The following is a 19039-nucleotide window of genomic DNA, read 5'->3' as shown; positions in this document are numbered from 1 at the left end:
CTGGCCCTCAAAGCCAGTATTTGGTTTATGGTGTTGTTGCATTTTGAAATGCCTTGGCAGAGTAGAGGGATGGGAGGAACGGAGAGCCAGGGAAGGATCTATGATAGATTAGTCTGTTATCATAAGATTATCAGAAGCAACGACAAGCTCAAGTTGATGTGATTTTCAAAAGTTTCAGACTGACTTGATTATTATCTATCTTCCGATGATCAAATTAGTGGAACAAACCTTGAAAAGATCAAATGATTGTGGAACATAATTCATTATATGAGGAACCATCAAAATGTTGAAATTTTTTTTTTATCCAATGGTAAAGACTATAGTTTGGATCTACGAGAATCGAACATTTATATCCCATAACCATGTACATCAACTTGCTGCAACGTTTGCAAGGTATTTCATAGCTCATGCTGATTGGACATCAGGGAAAGTTGAAGTTTTGAAGCAGCTGGCTTATCCAAAAACCAGACCAACTTACCCTTTACCAGCCGGACCATCCTTGCCGGCACTACAGGGCACTCTGGCCCTATATTATCAGCCGCCAAGTGTACAGCCTCTGCTTTACTATCACCTGTGGCAACCACTGCTATGTTAGATGCAGAATTAATAACAGGCAAGGTGAATGTGATTCTCTCATGAGAGGTTTTGGAGGAATCAGTAGTAAAAGTCACCCATTTTTCCCTCTCTTTCAAAGCTGACTGATTAGGAAATAGAGAGGCAACATGGCCATCCGCACCCAATTCAACAAGGATGAAATCGAAATTGGGGCAGTCACTTGTTTCAGACACGCCCACTATACGATTTTTAACTGTCTGTCTGATTAGAAACTCGTACTCATTAGCAGCCTCTTCTGCTGACACTGAATCATTTATGGAATGCACATGACTAGGGATGATCGCCACCTGCTAATAGTAGTGGGAACTGATCAGAGAAAATAAATGAATATCTATTTATAAAGTACAATGCACTACCCCCGTCTCAATTCTTAAATATAAGGAAGAGGTGGTGTGTTTGTTTTGGTGTTAAATGTAAGACTCTAATTTATTTTGTCTTCTAAATTTATTCAATTTATCTTTATTGATTATGTATATGAAAGCAGTTTTCATCAATAGGATAATGATCAAATGGGGTATTTTAGTGCTCTTATTATCCATAAATTAATTATTTAGCTCTTACATTTAACAGCATCTGCCCCACATTATCATCAAGTGCTTACTACGAACAAGACCTGAACTGCAAATATTGTCATGTGTCCGCCGGAAAGTATTCAGTATTGACAGCGAGTGAATAAGTAAATGAACAATGAAAAAGATAGGCCACCTTGACGCAAAATCTAATGTCATAAAGATTGAATCGTTGATCAAATGAACTTTAATGGGAATCCAAAACCAGGTTGGTCTATTCATGACTGATTCTGAGAATAAAAAACAATCTGTGTTAAGAAAAGAAGAAGCAGGAGGGTACAACCTTGGACAAAAGGCAATCTTTTGCAAGCTTATAATTGCTATCTGGATGGCTTTTCCCCGCAAGGCTATCTTCAGCCCAGAAGATGTACCATTTGGACCAGTCTACTGTCTTGCTATAAGGCGCTTCAGAGAGTTTGCTGTTTGCCACCATAATATTTGATTGATTAAAACGCACGTCACCTAAAATTAACAAAGAGAAATAGATATAGAAAAATGGGTCCTACTCTTTTTTTGTGTTTATCTTTCTCTTGTCTTTGAATCAAAAAAACAGACACTGATAATATAAGATTACAAAATAGAATTGAACTCATGATCTCTCATTTATAAGAGAGTTTTCATGTCATTAAGTTACAAGGTCATTAACTGTCTATCATTCTCTATATTTCAGGTGAATTGCATTTTAGGACATTCAAATGTAAAAACATTATATTGAAATAAAAAAAATAAAAAAAAAGGTAAGAACGTAAATACCTAATTAAGCCAATGAGGGAGCCGCCAGATAAAGCAATGGCAAACGCTCCCCTTTCCTTCACAGATGCCTCTGATAGTTCAGCAATAAGATCTGCCAAATCAGTCTTTAGCTCTTCCAAACTCTCATGAATCCTTACCTCTCCTCTATCAAAATGACCACAAGAGAGAGCCATGCTTTGAACAAGTTCAGTAGCTCTATTATTGGGAAGAAAAAAAAATTAGACAGGGATAAAAATACCCGAAGAAAGATCTGAAACAACTTAAGAAATCCATATACAACCTAAGAATCATGAACTTCCTCAAACAGATCAAAAAGACACCAGAATATACATCATACTATCCATGAACAACATGGGATAATTGTCAATCTGGTACAAGAATCCACAAGCTGTAAAACCCAAAGTTCAATTTGCTGTTTTTTCCATGAGATCTGAGAAGGCAATTCAATGATTAATAACTGCACAACCTAGTTGACGCCATTTTTTAACTTCTAACACAAGTTCACACTCAACAAATAGGAGAAAAATTTGACAGCAAAATTTCATGCCTAGGATCATAAAACAAAACCACCTCCCCCGGGGGGGGGGGGGGGACAGCATAAGCATGAAAATAAAGTAATTGGAATAGAAACGATTAACTGTTAGTCTCATGAGAATCGATAAGCATAAGAATGATATGAAGGGGAATATAGAAATGCTCACAAAGAGAAAAGAGGAGGGATGATTGAGAGGAGAAACTGACATAAGCTAGAAGATGATTCCGCATGTGTGTGTATGCATCAAAAGGGTAAATGCTAATCTCTTGATCTTTTTTATATGTTACAAATAACCAAATTACATAAATAAAAAATGGCAATAAATAAGTGAAAAAAGTAATATATCTTGTTTTTAAAAACACCTACATGAGTAGAATATTACCTACTGGACTAAACTTCCACATGCACAGAATGATTTGATTGCGTTTGAACACGCAAAAGCTCTCTCTCTCTCTCTCTCTCAACTTAATGGCTAAAATTGAGATAGGAAGAAAACTTTTATATGAGAAAAACCACCTCTGATCCTCTGTCTTTTTCTTTGAAAATGAGACAATCCCAGGATCCTAGATTTCCTGCAATAAAATCTTAAAAATCTGATAAATTGTCGTGACTATTTTTGAATTGATGTCCCCAACCAAAAATATCTGAGAAAATTGTTTACCTGATAAAACAAAACCACATATTTATTCCCAAATCCCAAGTAAAACTAAAACAGGATAAGTCTTGGGGAATTTATGAGTCTGATTGTATTTGTCTTTTATACTCAATCATTAATGCATGACAAAAGAAGCATGTGCAATCACTATAGTATGATGTTATTTTTGCTAATACATGAAACTAGGACAGATTCAAAGAGAAATTTAATGTTACTTAACTTGTAAGCTAACACTGAATCGCTCTTTAAAGCTCAGATGTCGACAAATTCCTAAATTGGTATTTGTGTCTTGCAAGAATTAGACTCAGCATCTTCAATGGGGAAATAAATGAATTCACACTATTAATGCAATGCTAATTAAATTAATGATGATACGGCATTTTTTTAAAATTTGGACAGAAATATTTAAGTTTAAATTCAACACATGATTCACCATAAATAATTTTTTTAAAAAAAATAGTGAGTTTTTTTTTTTTGGTATGCACCAGGGTATCCATAGGAGCGAGCCCAATGACTAATCCCTCGGGTACTGTCGGGCCTATGATGGGGGTGACCCTCTCCCAAACACGCTTGCTCCATTCCCATCCCTCCAGGAATCGAACCGCAGAGGCGATGATTAAGGGAACACGACTCCCTTACCAGTCGTGCCAGCGTGCGCTGGTAAAAAATAGTGAGTTTTAAACTCATCATCTTGTGAGTTATGCACCGACTCCTTATCAACTAGATTAATTATTGTTGGCTAACAATAAGACTATAAGGCTTGGCAATGACTCATTTTAATGCTGGGCCGTTGATGTATTTGGGCCGGATTTCGGCCGTTATGGGGTCGAACCACCTTTGGGCCAATAACCTAAATAGATTTAATAAAACCAAAAAAAGAAAACTGTATTAACAATTATAAAATTATCCCGGAGCAAAAACGGCAGCGTTTTGCTGGCCTCATTTCCTGCCTAATCTCTCCCGGGACAAGAAGTCGACCTTGTTTTGCCCTGACTCTGCCATAGTTGTTCCCTGGTGCTTGCCTCCGTCGTTGTCTTCGTCGTCCTCCGTTTGTGTGCGCCGTCGCCTGCGTGCCTGTGTTATTGTTTCTCTCATTCTCACTCTTGAATTCCCTCACCCTTGAATCGGAATCACCACTCACAGAAACACCACCAGAGACCTCGAAGGTAATCAAACCCGTATGTGAAGTACGTAGGCCTTTATTTCTTGATTAAATTCATTCTATGAGAGTACTGATATATTCATTTTTCCATTCGTGAACCCTCTATTGGATTTTATGGTTCTGTTATTCCGATTTAAACTCTATGGATTTGTTATCGTATTGTGAATGTGTTATTGTAACAATGAATATTGACTGATTGCATGATTATGATCTTTAATTTCATCCGCAATGCAAAGACAAAGTTGGATTTTAAACTTCAGCCATAGATGTCAAGTACTTGGATTAGAGTGCGTAAATTACGACAAACGTTTTTTTTTATTTTTTTTTCCCCAATCACAGATGGGTCGAACAACCTAGCTCTGCTTGGCTAGTTGTTGTGTATTGAGGGCCACAGAAAGACAGATGCAACGTGCAAATTTGTAAATTTATTAATGAAAGGAAATCTATAGGATTCTATATTAGCCACTGTGAGCAACATATTAAATATGTTCCTCTCTTTGAATACCAAAGGAGTGTTGGGAAATGTTAAACGAAAGAAAACATTTTCCATTTCTGCACTGAATGCGAATAAACTGATAATCAATTCAATTTCAAGAAAGTTGTTTTCTGGCAAAAACTACGCTCTGCCTAAAAGTGACAGCCGAGGTGAAAGTAACCAGGTGCCGATATACTTGTAGATAGATAACGTTTTTATTACTACTTGGCAAAATACAAAAGCTGTCATTTGTATAAGATATACCGTTTAATAGTAAAAGAATTTGTGCTTGTGTGTTGTATGTTCTGAATAAGAAGAAGGGGATCTAAAACTGAGAGTTTGTTTTGGTTTTTTTTTTTTTCAGACTTTCTTCTTTTTTTGGGGTTGATACTAAGGAGAGTCACAATGATAGAAGGTGGTCGAATCCCACTAAAGGGGTGGCAGCAGGCCGCTGTTGCTCTTGGTTCAGCAGTTGGTGCATTGCTAGACCCACGAAGAGCAGATTTAATCGCAGCTCTTGGAGAGACAACCGGAAAGCCTGCTTTTGAGAGAGTTCTTGAGAGGATGAAGCGGAGTCTAGAAGGCAGGGTAAGACGATGGTTGCATCTTTTCATTCGATTTGGAGGATACTCTTGTTCTTTCTCTATAAATTTTTTTATCATTGAATGACGAACTTCCTCCATTTTATTGCGAATTCTAACTGCTATTGTACTTAGGATTTTCCTGCAGTTTTGACATGGCATTATTGCACGTCTCAAGTGATAGTTTGTTGAATATCCTTCTTATTCAACTCTTCATGGACTTCTCTTTGATAGAAATATTTTCTTTATGGACATGATAATGGAATCAAGTCACTCGTTTATTAGAAAAAGGGACAAGTTGGCCTCTTACTTGTGACAATGCTCATCTTTTAGTCGGGGGCAACCTTAAAAGGGGATGAATTGACCTGATATTATTTTATACTGAGTAACTTACAGAAGGACGCGTATAAAGTTGCAAAATAGACCCCGGAAGATAAAAATAACCAACACAACAATGATTCTTCTCATGCTGAAGCCAAAGCCTTAATTGGCATTCATTGCCTTTTACAATGAGGAAAAGATACTCTTCTGATCCTATTTATAAGGCAAGAGAGAAGAAATTTTTTTGTTCTATTTATAAGTCATTTCGTTAAATTTTTAGCATAAATGTATTTTGTCCTCCATTTATTATAATATAGATGGTGTTTTTTTCTTTTTGGGAAAAAGTGTATTTATTACATTAGGGTAAATTGGAAAGTTGTTATATTTTAATGGAAAGTTAATACCATTTAAAGTTTTTTTTTTTTTTTTGGGTCTGTGTAGAATATGTTGGAAGTTTCTTATAGATAAAACCAGAGGAGTAATGTGTTTTTGTCTAGATATACTGTCAGATCTCGCCAAGACCAATCCATTTTCTCTTGTCCTTGGCAGGCAGTATTGTTAGAGCGTCCTCGTGTGATATCAGCTGAAGTTGGACATGCTTGGGACCTACCAGAGAACACATTTGGTGCTGCCTATGCTAGATTCATGGGGTCCAGGAATTTTTCTCCAGATGATAGACCTCCAGTGCGGTTCATGGAGACAGATGAACTAGCCTACGTAGCCATGCGAGCTCGTGAAATTCATGATTTCTGGCATACCCTTTTCGGCCTACCGACTAACTTGATCGGAGAGTCTGCACTAAAGGTGATTGAGTTTGAGCAGATGTACCTTCCTATGTGCCTGCTGTCTGTTGTGGGGGGCACGGCAAGATTCAGCGAAAAGCAGAGAAAACTGTTTTATCAGCACTACTTCCCATGGGCCATTCGAGCTGGCATGCAATGCACTGATCTTACGTGTGTATATTATGAGCGGCACTTTCATGAAGATCTAGAAGATGTCCGTAGGAAATGGGGCATTGTTCCTGCCCCTTCTGTTCCTAAACCACAAATTTTTTGACCTAATCATTCGTGGGCGATCATCTTATTTGCAATGTATTGGAGACGATACACAGGAGAATTTTTCTTTGAAAATGGGGATCCAGATCTTCTGTTTGACATTATATGGTCCTGTATAGAGAAAAATGATAACGAGTTTGTTTGACATGATGTGCCTTAATCTCAAATTCTCAATCATTAGAATGGACCTAGGGGCCGAACGTAAGCGCAGGGGTCGATATATATTTACTACTTAGAAAATCGGAAAGCTTTATATGATTGCCGCCATAATGGCAAGCTTCATGGTCATGGTTAGACATTTGCTTTGGTTAGTTTTGTTTTTTCTTTTCTTTTTCCCCCCCGGCATTTTACTAATTGAGTTCAAAAGCCACACAGAATCAATACTTGTACCCAAAAAAGAAAAATGGTCATTGTAAGGAAAGGAAAAGAATAAAGCAGTTGATTGTCTGCTGTTATTATCCAAAGATACCTGAGATGAAAATTTACAGCCAGGAAAAAAATACCGAGGAAGACAATATATTTGCAGATTTCTCTAAACTAAAGTAATTATCAATCTAGGAGAAAAATAGTTCGAATTTCCAAAAGGATGTAGTAAATATTTCAATGTTGATAGTTTCAAAATATCAACATTGGCACCAATGCACACGGGTAGGAGAAAATTGGGAAGTGAATAAAAAGAAATCTGAAAAACAGCCAGAAAGAGCAAAATTAAAAATAATAAAAATCTCGAGAACACTTGAAGTACACAAGTAAAGCCAGATATGCAATTGAAAATTAAAACATCCATTGACAAGCAAAAACTATGCATGCATGTTTTCTGCTTTTAGAACAAAGCAACTGAATCATCCAAGCAACCACAATCTATATTACACCATATCTTCCCAATGTTTTCAGGGTTTGTACTTTCAGAAATCTTATTTTTCTTCACTAGGTCCACCAAAGAGATAGCCCAGAGATGAGCCACCACCAGGGGCAGAATGGACCTTAGTTGAGGGTCGGTCCTGCAGCATAAATAACAATAATAATCAGCAATATATTTTTGTGGGGTGCTTCTTACAAGACATGCAGATAGCCAGATACAACATATTCATTAAATTAGATGTCTCACTCTAAACAAAGTATTACATCAAATGTAATCGTTTATTCCTTCTGATTGGAGAAAAACAAAATCATTTCATTTGCAGGTGCAAGAGGTCTCTCTCAAGTATTTAGAATTATATAAATGATAGTAGGGGAAACCATTGAACATGTGATCATCACTTGAATTGAACTGAAGCTGAGATTGCAGTATTAACTGATTCAAACCAAATGTCACCAATAGGCATAGAAAGCTTTTTCGATGACTCCACTATGGCAATTAAGTAAATTAACCATAGAACACAATGAAGAGAAGCCACCACACATATAAAAGTTCGAATTATGCTACCCACAGATAACGAAGTATTTTGATGTCATGCTCATCACTTTTTAAAACCCCTTTGACAGCAAATTATCATGAAAAATAAAATTAAGAAAAGAAGCAAATAGATGTAACAAGCAAACACAATACCGTAATGAAGTCGCCAGTGTTCTGGCCATCTACTTTGTTGCTGTGGATACCAGCAGGAGCCTGCTTATTCACATCTACTGGAGGGGAAGCTTTCTTTGAAGGAGGCTCGTTATTTACAACCTGTCCTTCAGCTGGGGCTGGGGCTGGGGCATTATTTTCTGCTGGTTTTGGAGCCTCTCCACTACCGAAAAGATAGCCCAGCGAACTCTGTCCACCACCACTACTAACTCCACGACCCATGCTCTTCAACTGTAAATTACAAGGTAAATTGAATATCCGTCTTCATGTAAATTGACAAAAGTAAAATTAACTGTTATCGAAGAACAAGAGAAAGGAAACAAATGAGCTAAGATAAATCATAATATGATTTCATGGAGGCAACAATCATTGCCAAGATTGGAAGGAGGATATCTTAACAGTCCCACAGGTAAACTTAATCCATGTCTGGCCTAAAATGTGGAGAAGAGAAAATTTATAAGGTTTGATTGTATTTGGGCCCTAATATTTGGGGGGTCAAGCAGGAGAGAGCGTAAACGACTCTAACTATTTCATATTCCCTTTTCGAATATTAGAGAAATACAATTTTTTTAGTGACTGCATTATAAGGTTAAGGCATAAGCACATAACTTTCAAATAGGATAGACAGTCCTCTTATCATTTTGAAAGGTATTCTTCACTATTTCCACAGAACAATAAGAGAAGTCTCCACCCTCCTTATCCTAATCCACTCTCTATTACTTTTTTCCTACTGCGTCTTTTTCACTAATACAAAATCCAATGAAAGTTTTCCCATCCTACTTTTCCTCCAACCTTTCAACCATCGGCAAGACAGACGATGGAACCGATTAATTGATCCTATCAATTTTCTTCACCTTTTCCTGTTTACATTTTACAGTAATGGGTATTTCCTTCCTTTAATATGAAGAAACCTTTCGTAACTCAATGACTCGATAATGCAAAGCCACAGAGTTTACCACACATCGTACGAGCACAAACAGAAATTAGAGTGGACGCTCGACACTCCTCAAAAAATTAGAAGCATAAATACAGCGGCTGCCTAACAAACAATCATCTCAAAGTCACAACAACACACTTCTCACTAAGTGTCTCGCTGTACAAATTCAAAGACTATTCACAAAAACAAATCCGAGATCCTTGAGACACGGCAGACGAAGATCAAGTGAAACGCACTCGAAAGGCATGTGTTACTTACGGTGCCACGACAACAGCACAAACAAGATAAAAAGCCACAAATCTAAACCATAGACAGTTCTTGATCCGCAAAATAGAAAGCGAAAACACATTATAAATCATCAGTACCACAGAACTTCCATCAAAATTCAAGCAAACAGAAAGATGATGGAGAAGCTCATAATGAATGACAGTAACAAGAGATTCACAGAGATTGAAACCCTAATTCAGCGGAAAATAATCAAAGAGCTACGGTGAAGAAGATACCAAATCCAGAAGAAAAGAGACGCTGTATGAGAGAGAATGAAGCGAAACCGTAGTGGGCGCTGGAGTGGCGAGGCAATGGAGTGTGCGCGTTGTAAATAAGCGTGACTACTACAAAACTTATGATTTACGAATTTTAAAATTGAAATCTGGAGCGGTGCTCATATTGTCTTAAAAATTAAGCGTCCTCGTTCGGTGCTCAACCATGTGCTTTTTGGTGCAATACAATCTAAAAAATTTAAAATTTAATATGAATGATTGAGATTTAAAATTTTTAACATATAATTTTTAATAATAAATTTTTTTTAAAAATTTTAATTATAAGATTATTTTTATTTTGAATTTTATATCTATTAAAATAAAATATTAATTAAAATATATAAAAAAAATTAAATTTAATCTGAATCATTTAAAATCAATATAATGATTCAAATTAAAATGAGTACTCTATACTTATCATTGTAATGAGCATGGAATATGCTCCCAAAAAATTAAAAGCATTAATATAATTTGTAGTGCCTAAAATCTAACATTATTTTAGTTTTGATTCCAAAATTTGAAACTAATGGTTGTAGTTCCTCAAATTTGATTTTATTTTGATTTTGATCCTAAAATTTGAGACAAATGGTTTTGGTCTCTAAAATTTAACCCTACTTTGGTTTTAGTCCTTATTTCAATGAGTGAAAATCTTAGAACAAACCAAAATAAAGTCAAATTTTACGGACTAAATCCACTTGTTTAAAATTTTAAAGATCAAAATAAAAATAAGGTCAAATTTTCAACACCAAAATCACTTATTTCATATTTCAGGACTAAAACCAAAATGTGATTACATTTCAAGAGCTAAAAATAATATTAACCCAAATTAAAATTAACAATTAACTGTTTACAGAAGTAATTAACTATTTGTAATTTGTTATAAATTACTCCTCTCATCCTAAATATAAGACCATTATACTAGTGTGTATAAGAGTCTTATATTTAGGATCAAAGGAGTAAATATAAAGGTTGAAACTACATTTTGCCTCGTTTGGATTAACATTAGTGAAAAAAATAATGTTATAAATAGTTATCTAACATAATTTTTTTTTATCATATTAGAACATTATATTTAAGATTGGAGGAAGCATTTGAATGTTTGATGGAAGTATGTGCTTTACATAGATTTTAAAGTGAGAATAATTTTTTTGATATTTCAATATTATTTGAACCAAATAATCCGCCTAACCACGCCTTTTGGATTGAAAGAATTATGCTTAAGAAACAAAATGAAGAGCTTTTCACAAAGAAAAGATTTAAAGTTTTTGAAATTATTCATAAATTTCGAACAATAGATTTCAGCTTAACATGTCGAAAATGTTTTGGGAAACAAGAAATGGGCCCTCATTGGCCTAAGATCGGCCTACTACATGGTCTAGAAAAGGGCTTGGGAGAATGGATGCAGGAAAGTGAAGCTTCGAAAGTGATTACTCACAAGCTCTTACTCTTATTGGTGATCCTAACTTTAAATTCCTTGTACCAAGAAAACCAAATTGCTGAATTCCATGCTGATAGGGATTTTATTGAGGAAATAATAATAAAAAATTTATCCAGAGATTGACAGGTGGATATGCTTCATATCATCATAATGCGGAAGTTACATAATCGTTGCTTTTCGTGTACATCAGAAGGTAAAAATATCATTCCCTGACTTGACAAAATTCCTCGGCACTATCTTTTTCTATGTTGGTAGATGCTAATCCACCACTATACATGGGATGAGCTAGATGCCAAGGATGATGGGTGGGGCCCTCAAAAGGAGAAGTACAACACTCAGACCAGTTACTTGAAGGGTTAGCTTGACGGACTAGAAGCGTCAAAAATAATACAAGATCATTAAATTCTCCACAAACACCACCACCACATAAAAACTACCTCATGATGTATAGAAGTTTTATGAATGGCTCTCTCCTGGGCTTGCTTTACATGCTCCCTCCGCCTTTCATATAAAACAGATTCTTCCCAAGAACATAACAACATCGATGGATGTTATCCTTTTCAAAATGAAGCTGTTTTTGGGCTTGCTCCACATGTTCCATCCATCTTCCAAACAAGAAGAAACAGCTTCATCAGAAGGATTACCAACATCGACCGGGTGATTCTTTTGCAGGTGGACATCAACGAGTTCCATCCACAAACATAGGAAATGCAACTACTAGTGAAGGACTAAAATTACGCCTTCTTCTCTACAGAAATATTGCAATTGTTAGTCATTTTCACAGAAAACATCAATAGATAAGGTAAATTTAATAAACACCACCCATTTGGATCCATACCACAGATATACAAACAGGAGATCGCATGGGGTTAATGGTCAAATTCAGAGTGTAATAGCACACCTGCGAGAAAAAAGGAAAATATATAAAAATAACACTAATGCAGTTTACCAGTTCCGTGCCACCGCCAAGAATTCAATTCTGCACAGCGTAATATTGAGGAGCCAGCTCAGTCAACCATAGGTAGTCAATTCTGGTTACATTCCGTATGTACTTGTTATTAGTTTGGACCAGTTCATTAAATATTATGCACTCTGGTTTTTGTTGAAATAATACTGACGAAGGGTGGATCTGCACCACCTGACCACTTGCGAGGGCCCTGTCATGTAGTTAGCCTTACTGTGAGTCTCTTTACAGAAGCAAAAGCAAGAGGGACACGACAAAATCATCAGAGGTAATAATTTAACCAAAGGTCAAAAGTGATTGAAGAATTTCAAAACTTAAAGGCACCCCCAAGAATGGAGTTTGACCTTGTCCGCAACAAATGGCAATGGCACTATGAAGGGCCTGTCTAATAATATTTAAGGCAGCTTGCGATAGATTGAATACCTGTATGTTCCCTCTGGCTGCTTTACAGCCGCATTCAGGAAAAAGGAGGCAGCAAGGCATCTGCGGTATAGAAGCATATCATCTCCACAAGAAGCAACATGCAAACCCATTTGTTCAACATTCCCCAAAATTTGCCTGCAAAAAAACATCATCAACATGTGAGAATGTATCATTGCCAGTAACATCGTAGAAAGAATGTCATTGAAGATAAGGCCTAAACACCATATACCCTACTTGTGAATGTCACGAGCATGCTTGAGAGAACGGCTATTGATAAAGTTTTCCTTGCACCACTTCCTCAGAGCCTTTTCACTTTTTGCATTACCCATTCCCATCGATCTCTTTTCTAGGAACTCATGAGATGCTCGATACACATTAATCAAAGTCAGGTGGTCTCCTTCTGGACTTGAGAAGCATTTCATTGCAGTTCTTGCCTGGTCAAAAGGGTAGAAACACAACAATAAACTTAAATATATCAGCAGGGGTTAAATGTGGAGTAAGGAAATAGTTGAAGACTGAGATCTCTGTAATCAATTTAATGTATTTGAACTACCCACACAACAATTTCAAATATTGCCGTTATGTGGTCAATAGGTTAGCATAGTACATTATTCATTGATTCACTCTGATGTTCACATTCTGTCACCCAAGCATCAGATAAAAAATGATCAGAACAAATTAGGTTGTGTCATGACCAATCTTCTTACCTCTTGCAACTTGTCGCGAGGTGCATAAAATATGGATTCCACAGAAAGCATCGCAACAGTTATCAACATCTCCTCCAAGCAGTTAAACTGACTAGCTAGAACAAGAGCTTTGGAATAAATAGGGTCCAAGGGAAGCCGAGCCATTTGAATTCCAACTGGATCAGATAGTTGACAGTTATCCATTAGAGCACCTAACAAGAATAGCTGCTCCAATGATTTGATGATAGCTGCCCTGTTCAAACATATGAGAGACTTGAGCTTTGTCTAATGGTTCAGGTTGTAAAACTAACTTTTAGAAATAACAGTGGCAAATATCAGTGAAGACCCATCAAGAATATTAATTCGGTTCTGCCGCATGATATATGACAGTTGAGAAAGCAGCACAAAGAAACAAAATAAGTTTTTAATATTTTTACTCAACCATTTATATAATCACTAATTCCACTAAGATATATTCACTAACATATCTAGTTAAAGGAACTGATCTGTTATCCAGGGGCGTCTTTCCAAACAGACCCAAGAAAAATGTTATCAAGGTTTGGCAAATAATGCACAAGTAAACTGGAAACAGCACCATAAATGCAAGGGAGAATTAAGAAGGACCACACTGAAGAGATTTATAAACGAATGAACCATTAACAAATCCACGAGCTTAACTACAGTAGCAGTTTTGTAAATTAAAGCATATGTTGATCGTTGATGCTGTAACGACAAAAATGTCTATGTCAGTTTACAATATTGTACCCAAACTGATTTAACCTACACTTTACCAAGACGAGGATAAAAAATAAAAACTTACTAAAAAAAAATTGCAAGCACAGGACTATCAACAAACATACAAAAGGGAAGCAATCAATCCAAAATTCTCAAGTGATTTTCACCTTGAAGGTTTCTCAATGAAATCAAACCCTAGTATGTCATCAACACCTAAAGCCTTAAGCTGCAAAATGACATTGGAGAGGTTGCACCGCTTGATCTCTGGCTTTGTAGAGTCCTCAAGTTTATCAAATTCACTTTCTGGATAGAGACGAAAACATTTTCCTGGTCCTTCACGCCCTGCACGCCCACTAGTATCAAGAAGTCAGTAAGCAATCTGAGCCATTCAATCAATACTATTTTCCTTATCCATCAATTTAATTAAGCTAAGCTAGCTTACAGTAACTATTGCATAAAACCAATGTAAGTGGGAAAAGAGACCCAAATGAGCCACCGTTCATGATGAATGTGTTCAAAAGTTAATGGAGCATAAAATATTGTGCATTATATGACAATCCATTCTAAATTACTGCAAGCAATAATAAAATTGGATGTGTATCAGCTTACCGCCAAGTAAAACAACAAAATATCTTTCAAAACACTAATGTTACATCCACACCCCCAAAGACCATGCCAAACAATACCATGTATTACTTGGAATGCAAAAGTTCACTTCACTAAACTGAATTTAAATTAAACGAAAGAAGCAATCCTGAGTTAAGCACTTAAGTGAGATAAAGTTGTTTGATGTTCATTCATTGAACAAAATAAAATAACACTAGCAGCAACAGTCAACCATATGAAATGCTCCCAAGCATAAATGCAGCAACACACCTCCTTTGCAGAGCCTGGGACTTTGATGTAGGTACTACAACCAAAGATTCCATTCCTTTGCCAGGGTCGTAATTGCGTGCTTTAACAAATCCAGGATCTACTACATACTTGATTCCAGGGATTGTTACTGATGTTTCAGCAATATTAGTGGCCAGTATAACCTTCAAGAACAGTAGAGCTGATTTATAAATAAAGTACGACAATATGGGCAGGAAGGGAAGAAAAAGGAAAACTCCTGATATGCTCTAAGAACAAATAATATGATATTGTTTCTAGATAAAAATCACAAGTTAATTTAAACATTAAAATATATGATAACTAACATAAAACAGGTGCTACTCAAGTTATAAAGCAGACATTGCTGTGCACATCCACCAATTACCACTGTCAGCTTGCAGAGAAGACATAATACCAAAAGGAGAAGTGATGAAGATTAAAAAAAGGAGATAAAACATTAGAAGTGATGGCAAAGATGGAAAAAGTTTCTGTGGTTCTTGCAATACAGTTTTAAAAAAAAAAATGAATGGCAGTTTAGTGCACAGAAATTCTGACAGGAGCATACGGGTAAATTAGCTAGCTAGCAGCAATGATACAGATAACACAATCAAAGTGATTCAATGATGAAAGCAGTAGCAAAGAAGTTGCAAAAAGGATATTGTTAAAGCACGAAACAGAAGTTGAAAATTGTTCAAAGGATGTCGAATTGAAAGTGATAGAAATGCCATATACATTGTATACTTATGGGTAAAAGCAAGTTATTCTGTCCTATTAATCAACAAAGAAAAGGAGGGATTACAATTATACAGACAAGTGCCCAAAGAACTTGAAAGAAAATTTGTATATCGGAAATAAGCAATGCACAAGCATATATGACTGCCCTAAATATATCGAATTGAACCAGCATTTAATTATTATATGAAGATGATCACCTAGATACCTTACGAAATCCAGATGGAGCTGGTGCAAATACTCGCATTTGCTGCTCAGAAGGAAGAGCAGCAAATATAGGCACAGTTAGCAGCTTCTGGCTGCTTTCAGGTAATTGCTTGAGTCGCTCATTTATTAATCTTTCAATAGATTCGATCTCTTCTTGGCCAGTCAGAAATACTAGTATATCACCGGGGCCCTCCTCCAAATGAATCTATAAAACCAAAGACCATGAACTTAAGCAACAACACCAAGAACTTCATTTATGAGTCACCATCATAACGAGTCCTAAAAAATATATGCAAAGTTAAGCCTAACAACTCGGGTTGATAATTATTTTTTGACGTAATTATTCTTTTGAATTGTTCAACAATATTAAGCCTAACAATTTGAGTGACTGACATGACAAAGTAAACAGACTGAAAAGAACGATACATCACAAAGAGAGATTGATGAAGACTTGATAGCATGAGATACTAAATCCCACAATGAGTAATATGGGAGGCTCAGGAAATTTAAGTGGGTTGATTCTCCTACCTCAACTTCTTCTTAGATGCTCATCAACTGATACTAAAGCTAGGTTGTTGGCGGCTCTAAAGAGGGTTAAGATTAGATAGTATGGGATACTAAGTCTTACGTTAAATAGTATAGGATACTCAATGGGGTATCTAAGTAAGTTTTTTGGCGTAAGGTTCCACATCTCACTTTTGTACCCCGTCAAAGAATAAACTGCAACTAAATACTAAATATGAACATTGCAAATGAAGGGTTTACGTGCCTATACACTTAGAAACTTCTAGCAAAGAAGACATAATTAAATAACATAGACTAAGCAAACCAATAACCTGGAATATCGTTATCAAGGAAGCATCTAAATAATCTGCCTCTGCATGGCGAGTATAAAATATATCAACAGGAAATTGTCTCCCTTGGACATGAACAGCTTTTGCACCACCAAAGTACTCAGAAAAAAACCCGTGCATCAAGACTTGCAGACATGATGATTAGCTTCAGGGGAGCATATTTTCTGTTATTGTGCTTCCTAAGAAAACTGCCACACTGACCACCATTTTCCTTCTCCAATGAAATGCCACTCTTTACATTCTTGTTTTCAGAATTACGTCTCTGATCATCAGAAACAAGATTTGAACGAGCATATTGTACACTTTTAAGCAAGCCCATCAAGACATCAGTGTGGACAGTTCTCTCATGAGCTTCATCAACAATTATAACAGAATACCTAGAAAGAAATGGATCCAATAATGCTTCCCTGCAAGCACAATAAGAGGCACATCAGCATTTTTAGTAAATTATATTTTTAATAGCGCAACAAAACATATGTCATATGAAATTTGCTCGACTGCTTTAAACCACATATCCATCTTAAAAACTATTAAACAAGATCATAGTCATGCCCTCACACCATCCCATTTATATTCTGGAAAGCCAAATAACAAGGAAAATTGTATGATATGAAACTGATAAATTACACCCAAGGGTATTAATCAGTAAAATAAAATCCAGAGTTGTGCAAAGGTTCTACCTCAGAAGCAATCCATCTGTCATGTATTTAATCCTCGTTGAACTTGATGTAGCATCGTCAAATCTAATAGAATAACCAACCTTTTGGCCCAATTCAACACCACATTCCTCAGAAACCCGTTTTGCCACAGTAACAGCAGCAACACGCCGAGGTTGTGTTATCCCAATAACTTTTCCATCATTACAAAATCCAGCATCAAACAGGAATTGGGGGATCTCTACACAGTTTAATGCAAATCATATAAATTATCAAAACATGTTAATCATATGTTTTATCTAGCTTCTATATTCCAATAAACAGATAGGAAAATCATAAAGCTCATAAATAAAAATAACCATAATATTTATAAGGATAAATGTAACCTACGTGTGGTTTTTCCACTTCCAGTCTCACCAACGATTATCAAAATATCATTCTTTCGGACCTCCTCAACAAGTCTTTTCTCAACTAAATGGCAACAGTTGAATAATGTGTTAAGTTTATGAGGAAAAGAATTGGAACGTAAAAAGCACCAAAAGTAAATCTGGACCCAATACCTGAAGCAATTGGAAGAGACTTTCTTTGTGTAAAATCTTCTGTCTCCTGCGTAACAAAGCATATTTACAAATAATGTCACGGCAATCGAAATAATAGAGCCCTAAACCTATTTTGACTCACTCGCAATAGAAACTGGTGACACAACATTCAAACATTTAGCTCAAGTAGCTCTGAACGGAAATTCCAACCATGATTAACTTCTCAGCTGGATTCTAAGACAAAGATTAAATTTTTCATATTTACAGAAAATTTTACCGGGCAGGGAAATCAGTTTGACGATTCTGATTTTCATGGGATAATTTACTACCCGACTTCTGACTGCCGGTGAAGTTTCTGAATTCTCCTCGAGCCATGGAAGGCATCACACCAAACAGCGGCACAGCTTGAGTGAGCTTTTAGGAGCTAAGCAGACGTTCAACAGAAAAATGCCAATAAATAAATGTTAAAGACGGTCCACTCATCACCAATTAGCATGAAAAAGAAAATCCATAAATACTAAGAGAATGCGGCTCCACTTTCAAGCCCAGATACTACAGACAGCCAATCAGCCAAAGAACAAGAAGAGGAGGAGGAGATGAGAGAATGAAGATTTACCTATTTGAGAATTTAAAAGGGAAAAAGAAGAAAGAAAAACGTGTCTTGACTCTTGCGTGAGCGTCGGCGTCTCGCGGCTGCTGAGTCCTACTGTCGGAGAGGGGAAGGGAGGGAAAAAGGTCGAGAAGACAAGGGTGGGAAGCTTGTGCTACGGCCGGGGGAAGGACTAGGTGTGAGCAAAGTCGAGGTTGCGAGTTGTGAGAGTCACGAGTGTCAGAAGTGCTTAATAGGACCAAACATATAGCTTGAAGAAAGGAGAATATCAGAATAGCTTTTGGCAGAAAATTGATAAAATTTATTGTGATAATAAATTTTAAAATAATAGATTTTGACAAAAAAAAGTGATTTCGATAATAAAGCAAAATATTTGAATGGTTGGTATCATAATGGTTTTTTTATGTACAAGTTATTAAAAAAAGATATGGGTTAATATGATAATTATAAAAAAGATATATTTTATTTTATATTTTTGTTTGAAAAATGAATTTGTAAATAAATTTTTTGCTAAATAGTAAATAATATGAATTAAATATAATTAATTAATATTGTCTC

General features: G+C 36.1%; 4 protein-coding genes across 7 annotated transcripts; 1 reads left to right on the top strand and 3 right to left on the bottom strand.

Moving 5' to 3' along the window:
* Positions 1–246: 246 nt before the first annotated feature.
* LOC114734709 (probable 6-phosphogluconolactonase 1) lies at positions 247–2898 on the bottom strand. Of its 2 annotated transcripts, XM_028922351.1 has the most exons (4): positions 2855–2898; positions 1938–2132; positions 1468–1603; positions 247–902 (listed from the first exon to the last, which is right to left on the bottom strand). In XM_028922351.1, the coding sequence occupies exons 2-4, from the start codon at positions 2108–2110 to the stop codon at positions 399–401; spliced, it is 813 nt and encodes a 270-aa protein (XP_028778184.1). In that variant the 5' UTR covers positions 2111–2132; positions 2855–2898; the 3' UTR covers positions 247–398. The 2 variants fall into 2 exon arrangements, with proteins under 2 accessions (XP_028778184.1, XP_028778183.1); XM_028922350.1 differs by lacking the exon at positions 2855–2898 and having other exon boundaries at positions 1938–2253.
* A 1265-nt stretch (positions 2899–4163) lies between these two features.
* LOC114734714 (ubiquinone biosynthesis protein COQ4 homolog, mitochondrial-like) lies at positions 4164–6898 on the top strand. Of its 3 annotated transcripts, none has more exons than XM_028922356.1 (3): positions 4164–4293; positions 5129–5352; positions 6216–6898. In XM_028922356.1, exons 2-3 carry the CDS (start codon positions 5170–5172, stop codon positions 6720–6722), a joined length of 690 nt encoding a protein of 229 aa, XP_028778189.1. In that variant the 5' UTR covers positions 4164–4293; positions 5129–5169; the 3' UTR covers positions 6723–6898. The 3 variants fall into 3 exon arrangements, with proteins under 3 accessions (XP_028778189.1, XP_028778186.1, XP_028778188.1); XM_028922353.1 differs by having other exon boundaries at positions 4164–4305; XM_028922355.1 differs by having other exon boundaries at positions 4164–4314.
* Positions 6899–7404: 506 nt separating this feature from the next.
* On the bottom strand, positions 7405–9802 carry LOC114734715 (protein SPIRAL1-like 1). The gene is made up of 3 exons (XM_028922357.1): positions 9729–9802; positions 8271–8519; positions 7405–7722 (listed from the first exon to the last, which is right to left on the bottom strand). Exons 2-3 carry the CDS (start codon positions 8508–8510, stop codon positions 7636–7638), a joined length of 327 nt encoding a protein of 108 aa, XP_028778190.1. The 5' UTR covers positions 8511–8519; positions 9729–9802; the 3' UTR covers positions 7405–7635.
* Positions 9803–11321: 1519 nt separating this feature from the next.
* LOC114734708 (pre-mRNA-splicing factor ATP-dependent RNA helicase DEAH10-like) lies at positions 11322–17938 on the bottom strand (the record flags this gene model as incomplete). Its single annotated transcript, XM_028922349.1, is given in 13 exon segments — positions 11322–11950; positions 12152–12359; positions 12590–12724; positions 12824–13023; positions 13297–13528; positions 14178–14363; positions 14887–15047; positions 15824–16027; positions 16659–16784; positions 16786–17083; positions 17357–17573; positions 17723–17803; positions 17893–17938. Coding segments are annotated over 12 exon segments (2070 nt in total), but the record flags the coding sequence as incomplete, so codon positions are not given.
* Positions 17939–19039: the final 1101 nt, after the last annotated feature.

Source organism: Neltuma alba, unplaced genomic scaffold (genome assembly GCF_004799145.2).
Source record: "Neltuma alba isolate B1F8T4 unplaced genomic scaffold, ASM479914v2 tig00013130_pilon, whole genome shotgun sequence".
Taxonomy (NCBI): domain Eukaryota; kingdom Viridiplantae; phylum Streptophyta; class Magnoliopsida; order Fabales; family Fabaceae; genus Neltuma; species Neltuma alba.
Note: the sequence above shows the minus strand (reverse complement) of the source record. Positions and strands in the feature narration are given on the sequence as shown.